Source organism: Colletotrichum phormii, assembly GCF_030913505.1.
Source record: "Colletotrichum phormii strain CBS 102054 chromosome Unknown BDP81scaffold_12, whole genome shotgun sequence".
Lineage (NCBI taxonomy): Eukaryota > Fungi > Ascomycota > Sordariomycetes > Glomerellales > Glomerellaceae > Colletotrichum > Colletotrichum phormii.
In genome coordinates, this window is record NW_026851454.1 from 482,645 (window position 1) to 498,911 (window position 16,267).

The 16,267-nt window shown below is 48.7% G+C and overlaps 2 protein-coding genes across 2 annotated transcripts; one reads left to right on the forward strand and one right to left on the reverse strand.

Annotated features, from left to right (window-relative positions):
* Window positions 1–2,914: 2,914 nt before the first annotated feature.
* BDP81DRAFT_429900 (PhlG protein) lies at window positions 2,915–4,005 on the reverse strand. The gene has a single exon (XM_060590561.1). It carries the CDS (start codon window positions 3,980–3,982, stop codon window positions 2,954–2,956), a length of 1,029 nt encoding a protein of 342 aa, XP_060444174.1. The 5' UTR covers window positions 3,983–4,005; the 3' UTR covers window positions 2,915–2,953.
* Window positions 4,006–13,859: 9,854 nt separating this feature from the next.
* BDP81DRAFT_450441 (uncharacterized protein) lies at window positions 13,860–15,698 on the forward strand (the record flags this gene model as incomplete). The annotated part of the gene is made up of 7 exons (XM_060592528.1): window positions 13,860–13,901; window positions 14,008–14,063; window positions 14,401–14,453; window positions 14,658–14,695; window positions 15,018–15,159; window positions 15,202–15,286; window positions 15,347–15,698. 7 exons carry the CDS (start codon window positions 13,860–13,862, stop codon window positions 15,696–15,698), a joined length of 768 nt encoding a protein of 255 aa, XP_060444175.1.
* Window positions 15,699–16,267: the final 569 nt, after the last annotated feature.

The window sequence follows — 16,267 nt, forward strand, 5'->3', positions numbered from 1 at the left end:
GGCTACGGCGCATCATATATGCAGGACGGGACGGAACATTGGGGAAACCCCAGGAACGGAAGAACTATGGTACAAGTCACGTAATGATAAGAGATATGATAAGCGATAAGGATATGTTGGATATTCGGCATATCCAACATATCCAGACAAAGGGGACTGTTCAGCACTGTTCAGTTAGGATCGGACTTGTATATAAGGATGGACTCGAGCCGGACTCTAGGACAGACTTTCCATAGCTTCTTCAGCAATTAACTTCGTATCAGATCTTATGATCGCTTTCAGCTATCTTCCCTGAGAACCTCTTTGATAAGACTACGATTGATCACCGCAGCCTTCCCTCACCTTACGACTTACAGACATAGCTTCCCTGAAGCTATCCCCGACTACGAATACTGTTACCAGTTCTGCAGCCTCAACTTCTGCAAACATACCTCACTACGACTAGCTGGCCGTAACATTCTATACGCAGCTGTATAGTAGTTGAGGTCCACCCAGAAGACCATACTGCTGCCTGTAATACAGACTGTACGCCCGAGCGCTGTGACGCAGCTACAGTCCGGCCCCACGAACCTCCGGCAACTCAGCATGTTCCTCCGGGCTCCTTCCGACCCTTCAACGTGCCGGCTCGGGCCCAAGAGATACGGGGGCTGCCGGCAAGCCCGCTTGAACTGTTCCTCCAATACGTCCCGCAGAGCCTCGTGGGGCAGTGGGCCCAGTGGACGAATACAGCGCCGTTGTCTAAGGAGGGCCCTAGGGCTAGAACGTCTAGACCGAATTCATGGCGGCAGACTTCAGCAGATGAGATCTACCTCTTGCTAGGGATCCTATTATATATAGGGATTCATAGGGAGTCTAGATTATCAACCTATTGGTCAACCCAGCAGCAAACGGAGGATCCTATCCACCTATTTACACGGTTTATGTCCCGGGACCGTTTCCAACTGCTACTCCAGCGACTACGGATATTCAACACTGCGGAATTCCAGCCCAGTGACGGTTAGTCAGGGTGGCCAGCGGAATATGCATATGTGAGTGAGCAGAAAAGAGCGTCTATTCGTACTAAAGAGTGGATGGAATCACCACAGGCTTGTGGGCCTAATGCTATCCTAATAAGTCTTGCAGAGCTAGGACCAGGTGGAAATGACAGTCTGGCCTGTTTCGTGATGGTCAGACCATTCCGAATGGGTTATGTCCATGACTCGCATAGGAGCATGCATGGATTCTGTCACCCAGCCTGCAGACAACTCGAAAGGGCTGCTTAGATTGTAATGTACCATTATGTATTAACAAAGATTGCTGGTACCTCTGGCACAACCAAAATTTATAGGAAATAGAGGTACTGCAGCCCTATTGGTTATCTTAAAAGACTTGCAAGCCCTTATTGGCTCTACCCCGCCCTTGGCGAAAGTGCTGTCCATCAGCACCCGATGGGATACGGGCGCGACTGAGGGGGTGTGTTGTAGCGCCACACGTGGCGCTGCCGGTTACTGGCGTACGATACCGCTTTCTACAAGCCGATTACCCGTCTTGTACGGTATATAGATATGATCCTTATACGGATCTTCCACTTAGAGGAATCAAGCCACTTTCTACTATACATGTCTTCCACTTGCTAACTCGCTTTGTGATACAAGACAAATGCTTCCATGTAGAGTTTAGATAAGACATTGTAGGAAGAAGAACACATAATAGTACCCATACGTTAATTTAGTCACATCTCTCCTAGGTGCTGGCGGAGCTGAATCGACTTAACATTCAGTCAATCTTTTCGAGCTTTTGTTACGACTCACCCCATGTGGAGCTATTATGCGGATCGTCATTCATACCAGCTTGTCACCGCTTAGGCCGTAAGATGCGTTTCTCTTTTTGGAGCCGCTCTAAGGACGCTTAGTGAGTATGGCTGGAGTTGATGAGACGTGATGAACCTATTCTAGAGGGACTCGAAGGGAGAGGATATGAGCATCTACAAGCAACGCTTGGTTCATACAGTTAAGTCTTGTTGGGCAGCGATTATCAGGTAGGGGGTCAATGGGATGTATTGATGAGTATGAAGAACGAGTGGCTATGGGAATATCCCGACTATCTATATAGTGAGTGGAAGACCCTTTATACTGGCATATCCTTGGCAAACTTAGTCATGCTTGTGTAAGACCATATTGTTTCATAGGCATAGTGTGACAATCGCTGTAACGAGTGTACTGGGATGGGCCTGACAAGTCTATTAAAGATTACACAAGCTTGTTTCAGGCAAGATTGTAATTCCGAATTCTGGATGCGATTACTTTAGCTACCTGTAATTAGCCATGAGCCACTGCAATCATAATTACTAGAGAGCGATGGAATATTGAACATGTTGATGCAGATATCTCCAGTAAGAGCGGGATTAACACAAGTATCGTGTCCGAACCTCGAAATGCAAGGTAACTGTCGGATTGGAAGTCCAATTCGACCGCGAGTAGGGGCAGAGCATGGGCCACCTCGAGGGGGTACACTTAGACCTCGACTACCCACCCAACCTCCGGTTGGAATCCCCCTTCTACTCCTTACGCAGAATCAATCAATACAGAGATATTGATACTTCGTCACCCACAGGACCCTACGGTTCGAATCAACATCCCTGTGATAGGAATACCAACATAACAGTGAATCATTAATGCATGTATCCTGCTACTCGCTTACCTACTTCCTGCAGGCAGTGTCAAAGACAGTGACAAAGGACTAAGAAGTCACCACGTGGCACGGAGCGATGGCCCAAGAATTCCACTTCTTTATCGGATCTTGGTGTGAAGTATCAAAAGGCAAAATTATTCTCGACTGGACGGCTGGAATGTGATGAGTGATTTGAGCTTCGCACTTCAAAATACTTACTCAGTATTTAATGAAACCTTAGTAGAAATCTGCGTATGAATCAATTCGTAGATATCGTTGCTATCGAGTAGGTAATATCTTCTGCTCAAAGCTTCCCATCCATATAATCTGCGTATAGATCCGGTAAGAAAGAAGCCAAATTAGTGAACTCAGTTTGATCATGGATGAAATGCTCATAGGCAATGTTGTCTCCAGCCATGCGATGCTTGAAACCCAGCGCGCCAGCAAGATAGTCGATCCCAACCTTCATGCCCAAAACCTTGTAGTGAATGCCCCCACCCAGCCAGTACCGACTTCTCAGTTCGAGGCCATCCTCAGTCTTGCGCCAGAGGTGAAGAAAATCCCCGATTTTGAGGTTCGAAACTAACCCATCGCGCAATTCCGCGCAAGCAGCGGCCTCGTATCCCGCCGCTTTGAGCTCCTCCCACGGCAGGCCGTACTGAGCCGGGTCGACAAAGTGGATATTCACGGTCATCTTGGTTGCACCGATGAACTCCGTTACACGGTGCGTGGAGCCGAGCCACTTTTGCGTGTGAGAGAGGTCAGTGCGATGCAAACGGTCCGCGTAAGTCGACCGCGCACCTAGGTGGTCGTACGGAAACCACAGGGCATAACGCTCGGGCTCGACGCTGTGCCACCAGAACCACCATCGGACCATGTCTCCTGTCGATCCAGGGAAACGAGTCCGTGACGTGACGTACGCAGTTCCGTCAGGAAGGGAACGCCATCCATTTTCATGGGCGTGGTAGCCGGGTTCCAGGAGGCGGCGCGACTCTGTGATTGGGAGAATGCCCTCTACTGGCATTGGCTCGCGGATATACTGCGGGATGTCGGCGTAGAGGTAGAGATCTTTATTGCAATATTTGGCGTACAGCTTGCTCTTCATCCGGTTCTCGTTGTAGGTGAAAGCCTTCTGTGTTTCGAGTGGATAGTAAGTAATTGGCACTTTTGCTGGGTAACCATCTTTGTCTGGATTCTGACTTTGGTTTGATGTCGTTGGGTTGGGTGTTTGGGTGTCATTCCGGCTCGGTAGCGTTCCCGTCACGAGTTGACCTCTTAGCGCGGCGATCCGCGCCGCAGACCTCTGTCGCAGCGACCCTGATCCAGAATCCATTGTGCTACACTTGCATCGTCTTCGGGGCTTTGGTGTCGAGAAAAGAAAGCCTGGGAAGGCGGGTGCGCGATGTTTATAGCTTTGTGCTTATCATTGATAGCTAGGACGGTCGAGGCTTGTGCGGAGATCCCCCAGGTTTGACTTCCATCTGAAGTGCCCCTTGACCTCGGCTCGGTTCACGTGTTGCTGAAACCCCGTAACTGTACGATCAACCTATCGGATTGGCTCTTTCGGACTTTTACAGCTTTACAAAGGAATACCTTCCCAATCGTCAATTGCTATCGGGAATCAATGTCAGTAGGAGGAGGGACTAGCAACATTGCTCATTTATTAAGGGCTACAATTTTTTGAGGTGGAGATTATCGGGGTAGGTTCAGACTCAACTTGCTAAGAATTCTGTTGCGAAGGCTATAGGGCCGGTGTTTTTACATAAAATCCACAATCCAGGATTGTGATCTGAATAGAGCCTAAGCATTCTAGTGTCATCCCCCTTTTCTCAATGTATGTTTAATATTAGTTAAGTCAAACCACCCACTTTTAGACACTCCCCTGCTTTGGCCACTCTATTTTAGATGGGCTTACACTAAAACCTACTACTTTTTACCCTATATATAACTAGCCTAATTTCTAATAAATAATTATAAAAAGAAATTAACGTACTTGATAAGCGAGCTGCCCAGACAAGCGAGCTGCCCACCTGTTACGGCCAGCTAGTCGTAGGGGTAAGTCAAACCCCCCACTTCCTGGCACCCCCCTGTTTCTGGCACCACAAAAACGATGGGATCACAACCCGACCTCCTCATTACTATTAACTATTGATCCTCAACCACACCCACTACAATACAGCTGCCAGCCTCACTAGGGCATTCAGAGTCGCTGGATTCAGCCGTGATAACCTCCTTTTCACCCGCTTCGATTTGAGCCCGATGGATATCCCTGATGTTCGCGAACTTCGTGTTGGGATCGATTTGAACAGTCTTCCTCTTCCTCACTGCAGCGTTGGTAACTTGAGCCCTCAGGTGAGCTAGTTGCTGCTGGGCAGCTGCCAGTTGCCAGGCCTGCTCTGTGAAGCCTTTTTTCACCTTCCTGAATAGCAGCCGTTGAGTGCTGGTATCATTGTCGAGTTGGGTGTATAAGTGCAGTTGACCGCTGAGCTCTGCCAGCTTCCTGGGTGTCGACCAGACCACTGCAGAGGAGGCAGAATCCCATGGCTCAACAGGGGTAGTTTGTTGACCATTATGGCATCGCTTTCTGCCCTGACTAGTTGGTTTGGGTGTGGTGGGCTTAGCAGGAGGCTCAGGTAGCACCATAGGGTTCATCAGGGGCTTAACCATCGCCACAGGGTGTAGACCAGTCCACTTCCAACCACTTCTGATGTTCGAGACTGATAGACCAGCAAGTCGAGCCTTCTGGTAACAGTCCAGGAAGTTCCTTTTACCTATAATGGTAGAGTCGTTCCATTGAGACAAGTAACCGAGCTCCTTCCGATAGGCTGACTTAACAGGGCTGAAGACAGACTGGTCAAGAGGCTGGAGGACATGAGAGGAGTGTGGTGGTAAGAACAGTAAATGGATATTGTTAATATAGCAATTCCACATGAAGTCTGTCGTCGTATGACTCCCATGCCCATCCAAAATCAGCAGTCGAGCCTCCCCCTCAGCCTCAGGCATAGTCTGTGGGATGAACACCTTCTCTAACCATTCAATGGCAGTTAAGTCTGTAGTCCAGCCATTATCTGTTGCTGTGAACTCCCACCCATCGTATGGAACGAGATGTAATGGAAACCACTGCTGTTGGACTGTCTTCCCCTTGAAAATGATAAGAGGACGAAGTGCCCTACCCAAGGCTGAGATACACTCAATGATAGAGACCCATGCCCTCGACCCAGGTTGTTTCTTGCGAACAGACGTCGTCTCAGCCATACCCAGCACTAACCCATTAGCTCCCTGACCCTCGAGGATGCCAGTCTCATCCATATTATATCTGTTGGCTGGTTTGATGTCCTTGATCTCAGGGATAGCGAGGAACTTAAACCAGTTCCTAATGACCTCAGTAGATGCCCCATTAACGCGTCTAGAATCGATAGAACGACTTCTCTGAACCTTAATGATAGGGTTCCTTCTCACAAAGGCATAGATCCAGCCTTTTCCCAGTGGTTTGGTATCCCCAGCAGCAGCCAGAACTCGCTCTGCGAATTCCTTCACCTGTTGGTGCGTTGGTGCGAGGCCCAGCGAAGCCTGAATGCGAACCCATTGTGCCAGCTTACTCTCCTGGTCAGGAGACAGCCTCTGCCAGTCAGCAAAAGCCACTTTCCTAGTCTGACCACCTTGGAGACGTAGTTGGAGGGTTGATCGTGGTATCCCATACTCCAATGAGGCTCTCTTTTGACTCTTGCCGTTTGAGATGTCCTCGAGAGCCTACGAAGCTGATCTTCGGTACATTGAGGCATTAGATATAGAAGAAGGTATGTGCAAAAGATGAGCCCATTTGGACGCGAATTGAAAATGTTGTGATAAAAGGAGGTTGGGGGTGGGCATTGGGTTGTGGTGGATTTTCGCGTTTTTGTGGGTGCCAGAAACAGGGGGGTGCCAGGAAGTGGGGGGTTTGACTTATATCTACACGCTCGCAGACAGGAGTTGAGCAAAAGCTTACCCCTAAGGCAAAGGAAGCAGCAGAGAGTACTAAAAAGCAAGGAACTTCCCATAAGCGAGGGTATTCACAAGTTATTAATAGGGAGTATGAAGTCAAGAAGGAGAGTGTAGTAAAGGAGGAGATTTATGTAGCTACAAAGAAGGGGAAGGGTATAACTGAGGACCTGAGTACAGGTGAAGATGATAAGAAGTGATATATGGACTGCTATTTCATTCTTTACCTTCTAAACTACCTGTCTCCATATGTAAAAGTTCATCAACATTAATGCCATTTGCTTGTAGTCGTTGCTTAACCCAATTAACCCCACCTGTCTGCCTCTCAAGCAGTGAGATTTCTGGCTGAATACCTGACCTCTGATGCTGATTCAAGCGGTGCCGTAAGTAGTTATAGGCTTCAACCTGGGGATATTGATCTCCTTCAAACTGAGTAACTGGTGTGAAAGTATTTACACCGTCAAGGAGCTGCTTGCAAAGCTGGGACGTCTCTTGCGGTAAATAACTATGCAGAGCTGCCTCGTCATACTCCAATACGTCAAGTATAGTCTGGACCTTTAAAGAATCAACTGCACAAGCAAAATCCTGTGCAGTCTCCTTATCAAAGTTATGGTATAATTGCCAAGGTTGCCCAGGAACAACATTTGGCCGGCTCTTCTGTATGCGAATTCTGTGGTTATTCCACACTTCAACAAAGCTCTTGAAGTCCTCGCGGATTAAGGGCATAAATATGAATAATATTGCAACCCTATCAGCGAGAGAATTGGGACTAAACAACCCAAGCTGTTGTAGTCGGCCAAAGTATTCCTATTAAGTTAGTATAGATCCGTAAAAGTAGATAAAAAGAAGTAAGTACATACACGCCATTGTGCTGATGATGCCTGGCACAACTGTCCCCACCAGCTTTCAATCTTGACGTTATGGATGCTCTTGCCAAAGATCCAACAGTCATGAAACTGAATAGGTATGTTTTGGTCTGGTGCTTCGGGTTTCTTCTTGGTACGGTCTTGTGAAAGAAAGTAATGACCTCCAGCAGCCAGTACAGTCTCAACGCCGCGGTCTGACCGTACCTTTAAGGGCATAATATCCCGTTTCGACACTACATAGAGGTATTGGGCTAGTATAGCTCGCGCAGTATGCGCTTCAACCCCTACATAAAACCACACAATATACCGAGAATAGGCATCAATGCTTGCATATATCTCGAAGCCCCATGGGAGGAGCTTATCGTACGCATCAATTGACCAAATGTAATTAGGCCCAGGTGTTGTGTAGCCTTTTCGACGGTATCGTAGCTCGCGGAGACGGTTCTGTACTTCGTTGGGGAAAACTTCGCGGTAGGCTTCATATACAGCATCGCGGCTGATTACGTGGCCTTGTTGTCGCATGTAGGTATAGAGGAACTCGCGACCAAAGTTGCGGACTGTGCGGGCGCTGTCCTCGGCTGTACGGAAGTGCTCAACTGCTTTCCCATGGGCTACAGCAAGCTGCTCTTGTGATTGTCGTCGCCATAGTTTGTGGCATCTTCGGATATCAATCAGGCCACTTCGTGAGATTTGGTACCCCTCGTTCTGTAAGGCGCTGAGTATGTTACTATCGGTAAGTCGTTGGTTGAAAAATAACTCGAAGATGCGGCGGAGTAGGGAATCTGAAAAGGTGGTTCGGATCTCTCGGCGAAGTTCCCATCTTTGAAGTTGGCGCTCTAAGGTTCGAAGGGATACTTCAATAGATTCAGATTTATATAAGAAAGTAATAATTGCAGAATATTTCCAACCAGCTTCAAACTTTTCTGTGATTAGCTGGCGAAAAGGCTCAAGATTAATTGATGGACGAGGCATTGTTCTACAGACAATTACAGAACGGTACAAAAGTATGCAAAAAGATAAGATTGGGGTATCTGAAACCTGAAAAAACTCAAAAGTAGTGTGGGTCTATAAACCACTATATGTAGTTATAAGATGGTACCCATGCTTGAAACCACCTGTTCTAAAACGCCTAGTTGCATAGTTCCGTTGGGTACTTGAACTTCCGATCGCTTCCGTGCGGTCGCTAAACTCCTTAATTGAGAAGAAAATCAACCTTATAGAGACGTACAATTATGGAATCAGACGAGCTTACTCGTAGTCAGAATCCACCTCAACGATCTCGACACTCTTAGCGGGATCTGTATGAGTTTGTAAGTATATATGCAGAAGGTGCAGAAGGTGCACAGGAGTATATGGGGGCGTACCATAAGAGACATCGTCGAGCTTCTCCGCGACATTCAGCAAGGCATTGCCCAGAAGCTTGAGCTGGTTGGGTCGAATGCCACGAATCATTACGAGAAAGTCGGCTTCTGCACGAGACATCTTGACTTTGCGAGGAGTCGTAAGGCTTGGGGTGCTGGTGCGCTTACCCTCCTTATCTTGTATAGTTAGCTACACATTCGAGAAGTGTACTTATAGTTGCGTAAACTTACAGAAGGTGCACTTGCTCGCACCACTGTTGTAGTGGCAGTTGCTGCAAGCACCGCCCTGTACAAGCTGGATACACTTCGTAAAGGGACCGTTACCCTTCATACAGCCAGCGCAGACAGCCGCACCCTCCTTCACGTCTCCGTACACATGAATGAGGATAGCCTCAGCGTTCTGCGAACGCTTGGGATCAAGCTTGCGGAAGCGCATGACCCCGTCGCTGATCTGGGAGCGAAGCTCGACCATGTTGTTGGCCTAGATATTATGTAAGAAAGTGTGTAGCTCCTGGAACGGGTTATATGGATCACGTACCTTGGACTGGCTCTTGGTTAGGTGCGTGAGGGTAGCTGAACCAGCGTTCTTAACTGCAACTAGTCGTATATATGAGTACAGTTCTGTAATACGTGAATGTTATTACATACTGGCAAGAGCGAACGCAGTGACCTGCTTTGGCTCAGCAGGGTACGCTGGAAGCGTAGTAGGAAGTTTCTTGCCCTTAGGCAATTGTACATTACCGATCTCTTCGGGGATGAGGCTCATGGTGACGTGCAGGGCTGTGTGCGGGTGTACGAGAGCGTGCGCATGTGTAGAAAAAAGTGAATGTTTTTGTGAAGAAATTGTCGCTTATGTTTACGTACTGCTGGATACGTATGGATGTGTCCTGAAATTCACAGAAGTCAGCTGAGGTCTGGAAAAAAAAAAGATGCAGTAGCTTAGCAGGCGCAGCAGCGCAACTGCCTATGCAACCGCCCGCGTGGAAAAGAGCAGCATATGAATCGCCTTAGCCTGGGGATTAGATGTAATGTATTAGATTTAGGGCATATAGAATGGATTATATTATCTATTGGGCAAAAGTTGGGGTTACTTACAAAAAGTTGAGTAGGCGTAGGGAAAAGAAGGCTATTGCAATGCCCAGCAGAAGCCTTCGTTAGATGCAGCGGAACTAGTCAGGCGGTGTGCAACGTCACATCACGTGAAGGAGGAATTGGGCCAATTATATCGCAGGGATCTGGCCGGCTAGATAACCGGGGGCACCTGCCCCATTTGCAGCGAATCAAAATAGTAGGTCTAAGTAATATTTATGATGTAGTATGTATTAATACGGGAGTTACCTTTGCGGCAGGAGGGGTATGTGCAGCACCTTCTGGGTTTTGGCGGAGTTGTCCCTGCAGGCTGCCGTACTATCTCACGAGGCTATCGTGAGATCAGAGTTTTAGCTTGGCCGTCGCTTGGCCGAGGATTCGCCGAGGGCTCAGCCACAGGGTGTGGCTGGGCCAATTCGGCGAGCGTGCGGCGCCCCCTTACAGGTACTTATACCCTAGACGGCGCGAATCGTAATGAGGGCGCTTGTATCCCATCGGGTGCTGATGGACAGCACTTTCGCCAAGACCATGAAATACCCACTATGTATCCACTATTACCCCGCATTTAAAGGGGTACTTGACGATACGTCACTCATCCCTATGCTCTTTTGCCTAACGTGGTTGATAAGCGAGTGGATCAGACAAGCGAGTGGATCAGCCGACCGCGACCACAGCACATTTGCGACCGATACGCAGCACTAAGAAAAGTAATTCAATTGAAACTATTTAAGATCCTCTTCTTCAGACATTTCTTCAGCAAATTGACATGTTCGTGCATTATGACCAGTGTTCCCACAGACGCCACATCGCCGTTGGCCCGTCTCGGTCCTCGGTCGGCGACCACTACTCCGGCCTGTTTCCTCCTCGATCTGAGCTGTTGCTTCTCTCTGCGACTGAAGGTCCTCAGCCTCAGCTATAGTAAGACTTCCTCCTTGTCTGAGACGTGTTTTCTTAGCCCTCCGGCGCCGGCTTAGTAGGTTGTTTTCCTCACGAAGGATTTTGTTCTCAGACCTTAATAACGCAATCTGGTGCATAAATCCACGCGCCCCCTTTGATAGATGCTCAACAGCTTCAATAATTGAAGTTGGTGAGCTATTCTGATGGCGGGAGATCCTCCTTTTGATGAGTTCAGACTGAGAAGATGCTTCTGTTGGGTTGTTTGGCGTCTGAGAAGTCCACGCAGGGGGTGTTGTTGGGAGGGATCCTGGAGGTGTTGGAGTGTGTAACCTGATATCAAGCTTTGAAAGCACACTTTCGGCACTCAAAGGGACAAGCCCAGCCCCTCTGAAACCTCCCTGAATGTTCTTTTCCGTAATAGCTTGGGCAAAAGCCTCGCGAAACGCAGGGAAGAAGTCTTCCTTTGTAATATGCGTATTACCCCGGCGCATCTTATCCTCAATTTGTCGACCATAAGCCGTCTTTAGTGGCCCAAAGCACCCAACGTCTAAGGGCTGAAGCAGATGAGACGAATGGGCCGGCATACAGAGTGTGACGATATTGTTTTCCTTGCAATATATCTCGAAGTCGGCAGCGTGGTGACTTTCATGCCCATCGACGACGAGGAGGCGATAACTGCCAGTTGCACGCAGTTTTGTATGCCGATCAAAGTGCTGGAGCCAATCTAGGCCTCTTTCGTTTGTTGTCCATCCGTTGTCAGACGTTGCAATGACCCAGTCGCGTGGGAGATTGGTTTCCGTGTACCAGGTGGAGAGGTGATATTGGCCTGCAACGATGATATACGGCGGGACGCTGTAGCCCGACGAACTAATGGCCTGAATGACTGTAACCCATTCACGGTCACCAGGCTGGATCATTTTCGTGTTTGAACGCCTTTCGGCGCTCGTGGCGACCATCCCAGATGCAATCTGGCCCATCATAAACCCAGTCTCATCAAAGTTATAGATATCAGAGTCCACAATACCATATTTCGCGATTGTGTTCGCCACAAGGCGAAACCACGCGTTTATGGCGTTTGGATCTTCGCATTGGGCCCTCTTGTAGTCGTACTTGCGAAAAAAGCGCGTCTGGAGCTGTGGTTGTCGCTTGACGAAGTTCGAAGCCCAGCGCTTCCCAACTGGGGGCGCGTTGCGGTCGGCGAGCAGTCGATTAGCCATTTCTTCCACACCTCTAATGCGGGGAGGGAATGATCGGGAATCTAGGTCGAGAATATACTCAACTAGCTTCTCTTCTTCAAGCGTAGTCAAATTCCGCGATCTAGGCATAGTGTCGCGTCGTGATAACTTTCCCCTTAGACGATGGCGTAAGGTTGAGAAGGGTACTGAGTAGATCCGGGATGCCGCTCGGATACTAAGATTTGGTGTCGTTTTGATAGCCTGAACCGCTAAGGTTAGCTGGCCTTCATTACTTTGTGATGACATGCTTGATTGTGGCGTAACGCCTATGAAGGGTGGAAGATATGTTGGTCGCGGTCGGCTGATCCACTCGCTTGTCTGATCCACTCGCTTATCAACCACGTTATTATTATCACTATTATTACCATTTTGATTGATACTGTGATGTCTTCTGGTGATTCTGATACCTCTATTGCATCTAATGTTTCTATTACTTCTATACGCAGCTGTATAGTAGTTGAGGTCCACCCAGAAGACCTTACTGCTGCCTGTAATACAGACTGTACGCCCGAGCGCTGTGACGCAGCTACAGTCCGGCCCCACGAACCTCCGGCAACTCAGCATGTTCCTCCGGGCTCCTTCCGACCCTTCAACGTGCCGGCCCGGGCCCAAGAGATACGGGGGCTGCCGGCAAGCCCGCTTGAACTGTTCCTCCAATACGTCCCGCAGAGCCTCGTAGAGCAGTGGGCCCAGTGGACGAATACAGCACCGTTGTCTAGGGAGGGCCCTAGGGCTAGACGGGCTACAGACAAAAGGAATACCTCTATTCCATGGGAACAGCATAGGAAGGGATCAAGAAAGGTATCTTAACCTTGTACCTATTGTGGTAATAGGAAGGCTTTAAAGGAGATATCTGGGAATGCCATCGCTCGGCAACGACGGCAGACAACTCGAAAGGGCTGCTTAGATTGTAATGTACCGTTATGTATTAGCAAAGATTGCTGGTACCTCTGGCACAACCAAAATTAATAGGAAATAGAGGTACTGCAGCCCTATTGGTTAACTTAATAGATTTGCAAGCCCTTATTGGCTCTACCCCGCCCTTGGCGAAAGTGCTGTCCATCAGCACCCGATGGGATAGGGTGCGAGAGCGTAAAGTAAGCCTCTGGTCATAAAGATGGATAGGGCTAGTGAAATAATGGGCTTCTTGCTTTAAAGGTCTGCGACGGAGCCCTATACCGGCGTTACGACCGTGAATCCGAGGATGAAGGCGGAACCGACCTAGATATAGCCGGCGATTGACTGGAGGGATGCCATGATATTGGAAACGGCGGTGGTTATAATGGTTAGGTCTAGAGCGGGGAGGGCTGCCGACAGACACAGCGATGCGATAGTGAACGTGATTGTAGTTCCCGAGAGCTCCGGAATGCCCGCATTGGTAACGCCGTTAGATGGCATATCGGCGATACAAGCATCGCTGAGAGCTCCGTGGTCTGGCGATCGACCGGGGCCATCGGGCCAATTGCCTTACCTAACAGAGCGTGATTCTGACGGGTCGTCATGTCCTCCTTTGGCCACTGCATCTAATCGCGTGGGCGTTGAGATTCAAATCGTATCGCTATCAGCCTCCACGGGATAAATTGCCGCAAGTCTTGAAGACATATTGGAGTTGTAGACAAGGCCAATTGACAAACGCAGTCGCCGTGATATCCAGACGGAGTGGGCTTGATGTTGTGCTAGGCATATAGCTTTGGCGAAGTTGTACATGTAGGATGTTAGGCCGCGCGCGGGAATGAGGTGGTGTGATAGCTCTCTGACATTTCGGCCCGGAAGATCATTTAAACATGAGAGTTATACGGAATCTGCCGTACACGTCCGAGGAGTACGTATGTAAGCATTGGCGTGCTGAGGATTGCTGACAAGCCTTTGCTGACAGTCACATTTGGCCTGTTAAGGGATTTGTCTTGGCGGCTGACTTGCTCGGTCCATTAGGTGCCCGGATACAATGAGGCACAGAGTACCCAGGCTAGAAGTCAGAGCACAACGCAGTAAGTACTTCGGAAGCTGGGATCATCGTCTCACTTCGCGGTCAAATTCAAGATCGGTCGTTGACGTCCATTGCGAGAGACTGAAGCATTGGACGTGCTCCTCATTCTTCGCTACATTACTGTCTCACGACGTCTTGGTGGAGGCATCCAACTCCACCCGAAGCTAATACTTTGAGCCGTTGTCTCATTCTCGTGAGAGTCTAGATGTCCATCTATGTGAATGCGTATGAGTGTGTCCTGTTTCAGAGCCGATTTGTCTCAATGGAGTCTGGCTGTGAAGTCTCATGAAATCGCGAAAACGTCCCATCGGGTCGCTGCTGTGTCAGACGGTGGACAGGATCGAAAGACAAACCGCTCAGTACAAACGACATGAATTCTTTTATCAACATAGTAGGTTTGAGTCATGATCGCAGAGGAAGGTCACTGAAGTCAGCTAATTTAAATCCCAATTCGAACCTAAACATAATCGTTTCGAATCCCAGAAGAAAGATCCCCTTACTACGTCTACAATTTGCTTTGCTAGATACCATCTAGATGGTAGCGAAGGGAGAACCAAACAAAATAGACACGTAATAAGCAAGCCAAGTAATACAGGAACCGAGACTGTTCTACCTAGGTCATCAAAAATTCAGGTGAGCATGTGTGAGTACGGGGGACGTAATTGCCCGTCTCCTGTGTGTCGAAAACTATTGTGGCACCAAGTCATGCCGTCTCGGGTCATTTCAATGAGGACATGGGATTAGTCTTTCAAACGTACTGCCCTCCGATGAAGAATGCCAGTTCTTGTTCCAATTCTTGATCCCCATTTTTGAACATGAGGATGCTTCTCAACAATGGCTCCGGAAGGCCGACTTTGAACACCTTGGCTAGAGCCTGTGTACCTCACGAGCGACTCTCGTCAAGGTATACACACAACCGGTACCATGCCAACAGAGTACGGCGACCTTGAAATAGCACATCCTATCAAGGAGGAGAATCACTCCGGGCAGCAACATCACCAGGGCCAAGTCAATGCCCATGAGCTTGCCTCATGCAACCAGCATCCTCTCCAAGATCACGTCACCTCTGAAGGCGGATTACGAGTTTGTGGCATCAGGTAAGTGACATTCTGGGTCGGGCACGCAGCTGCAGGCTGCAGCCTTCTTGTTGGGCGCAATTGCAGCGGCAGTAGTTGCCGGAATGCCAACCAAGGCGCTCAAACAAACAAGACATGATTGCAAAGCGTAAGTATGCTAAACTATTTCTATCTAAATCATCATGCAAGACTGATTGATATATACTAGGTTGAAAGCATCGTTATCGTCTTTATATCTGGTTCTAACATCCCTAAGCGCTATATCTTCAACCTCACTTGCAACATCCACCATTACATCGATTCCACTACCAGTCAGGGCTTTGTCGGTTCATGGAGGGGTCACAACCAACTGCCCTTATCTCAATGATAAGAACAACACATACATGGCGCGTGACTCAAACATCAAGTTCGAGCAGGAGTGTGGAACAAATTATCCAGGCGACGACTTGAAGCAGATACCGCTTACGACGATAGAGGATTGCCCGGACCTTTGCGCTGCGTTAGTGTCACTTGGAAGACAGGAGACAAGCAGGGTGCATAATCGAACTACTGCTGGCTGAAGTACGTCAAGGCTGCGGCAGTGGCCAATGTGCACGTCGAGGCGGCATGGATATTGGACTGACGAAAGAACCATCACAAAGTTCTAACTTGCCTATTTAAAACATTTACATCACTTCCATTTAACCTTTTTAAGAAAACGAAACATATAACTAACTGTTATAAGCAAAATACCGCTATAGACAATTATCCATATGTCCATACTTTCGTTCTACGTCCCCAACACGCATCCAGGACCTTGAAGCGATAGCCCGTAAACAGACTAATGACCGGGGCCTTTTTTAAACCTCGCCGTTCAGCAATATGGTTACTTATGGCGGGCTGCCAGTTTTAACACATTCGCCAGCTCAAACCGCGTTCAAAGACGCCAAAGGCTCCGTCAGACCGAGCTTAGCTGCCTTGCTGGATGCCTCTGTGAGTAAGGGCTCGTCAAGCGGAGTCGCCAGGTCCACGTCTGTAGCGCTGCTGGCATCACTTGCAGTTTCGAAAGGTCTGTACAGAGCCTCGGCAATGTGGGCCTTGGCCAGTCCATCGGCTAAAGGAAAGAAGGAAGGTCAGTTCACTGCGTCTC

Coding starts and splice junctions, on each gene's coding strand:
- BDP81DRAFT_429900 (XM_060590561.1), bottom strand. CDS start 3,982: ATGGATTCTGGATCAGGGTCGCTGCGACAGAGGTCTGCGGCGCGGATC.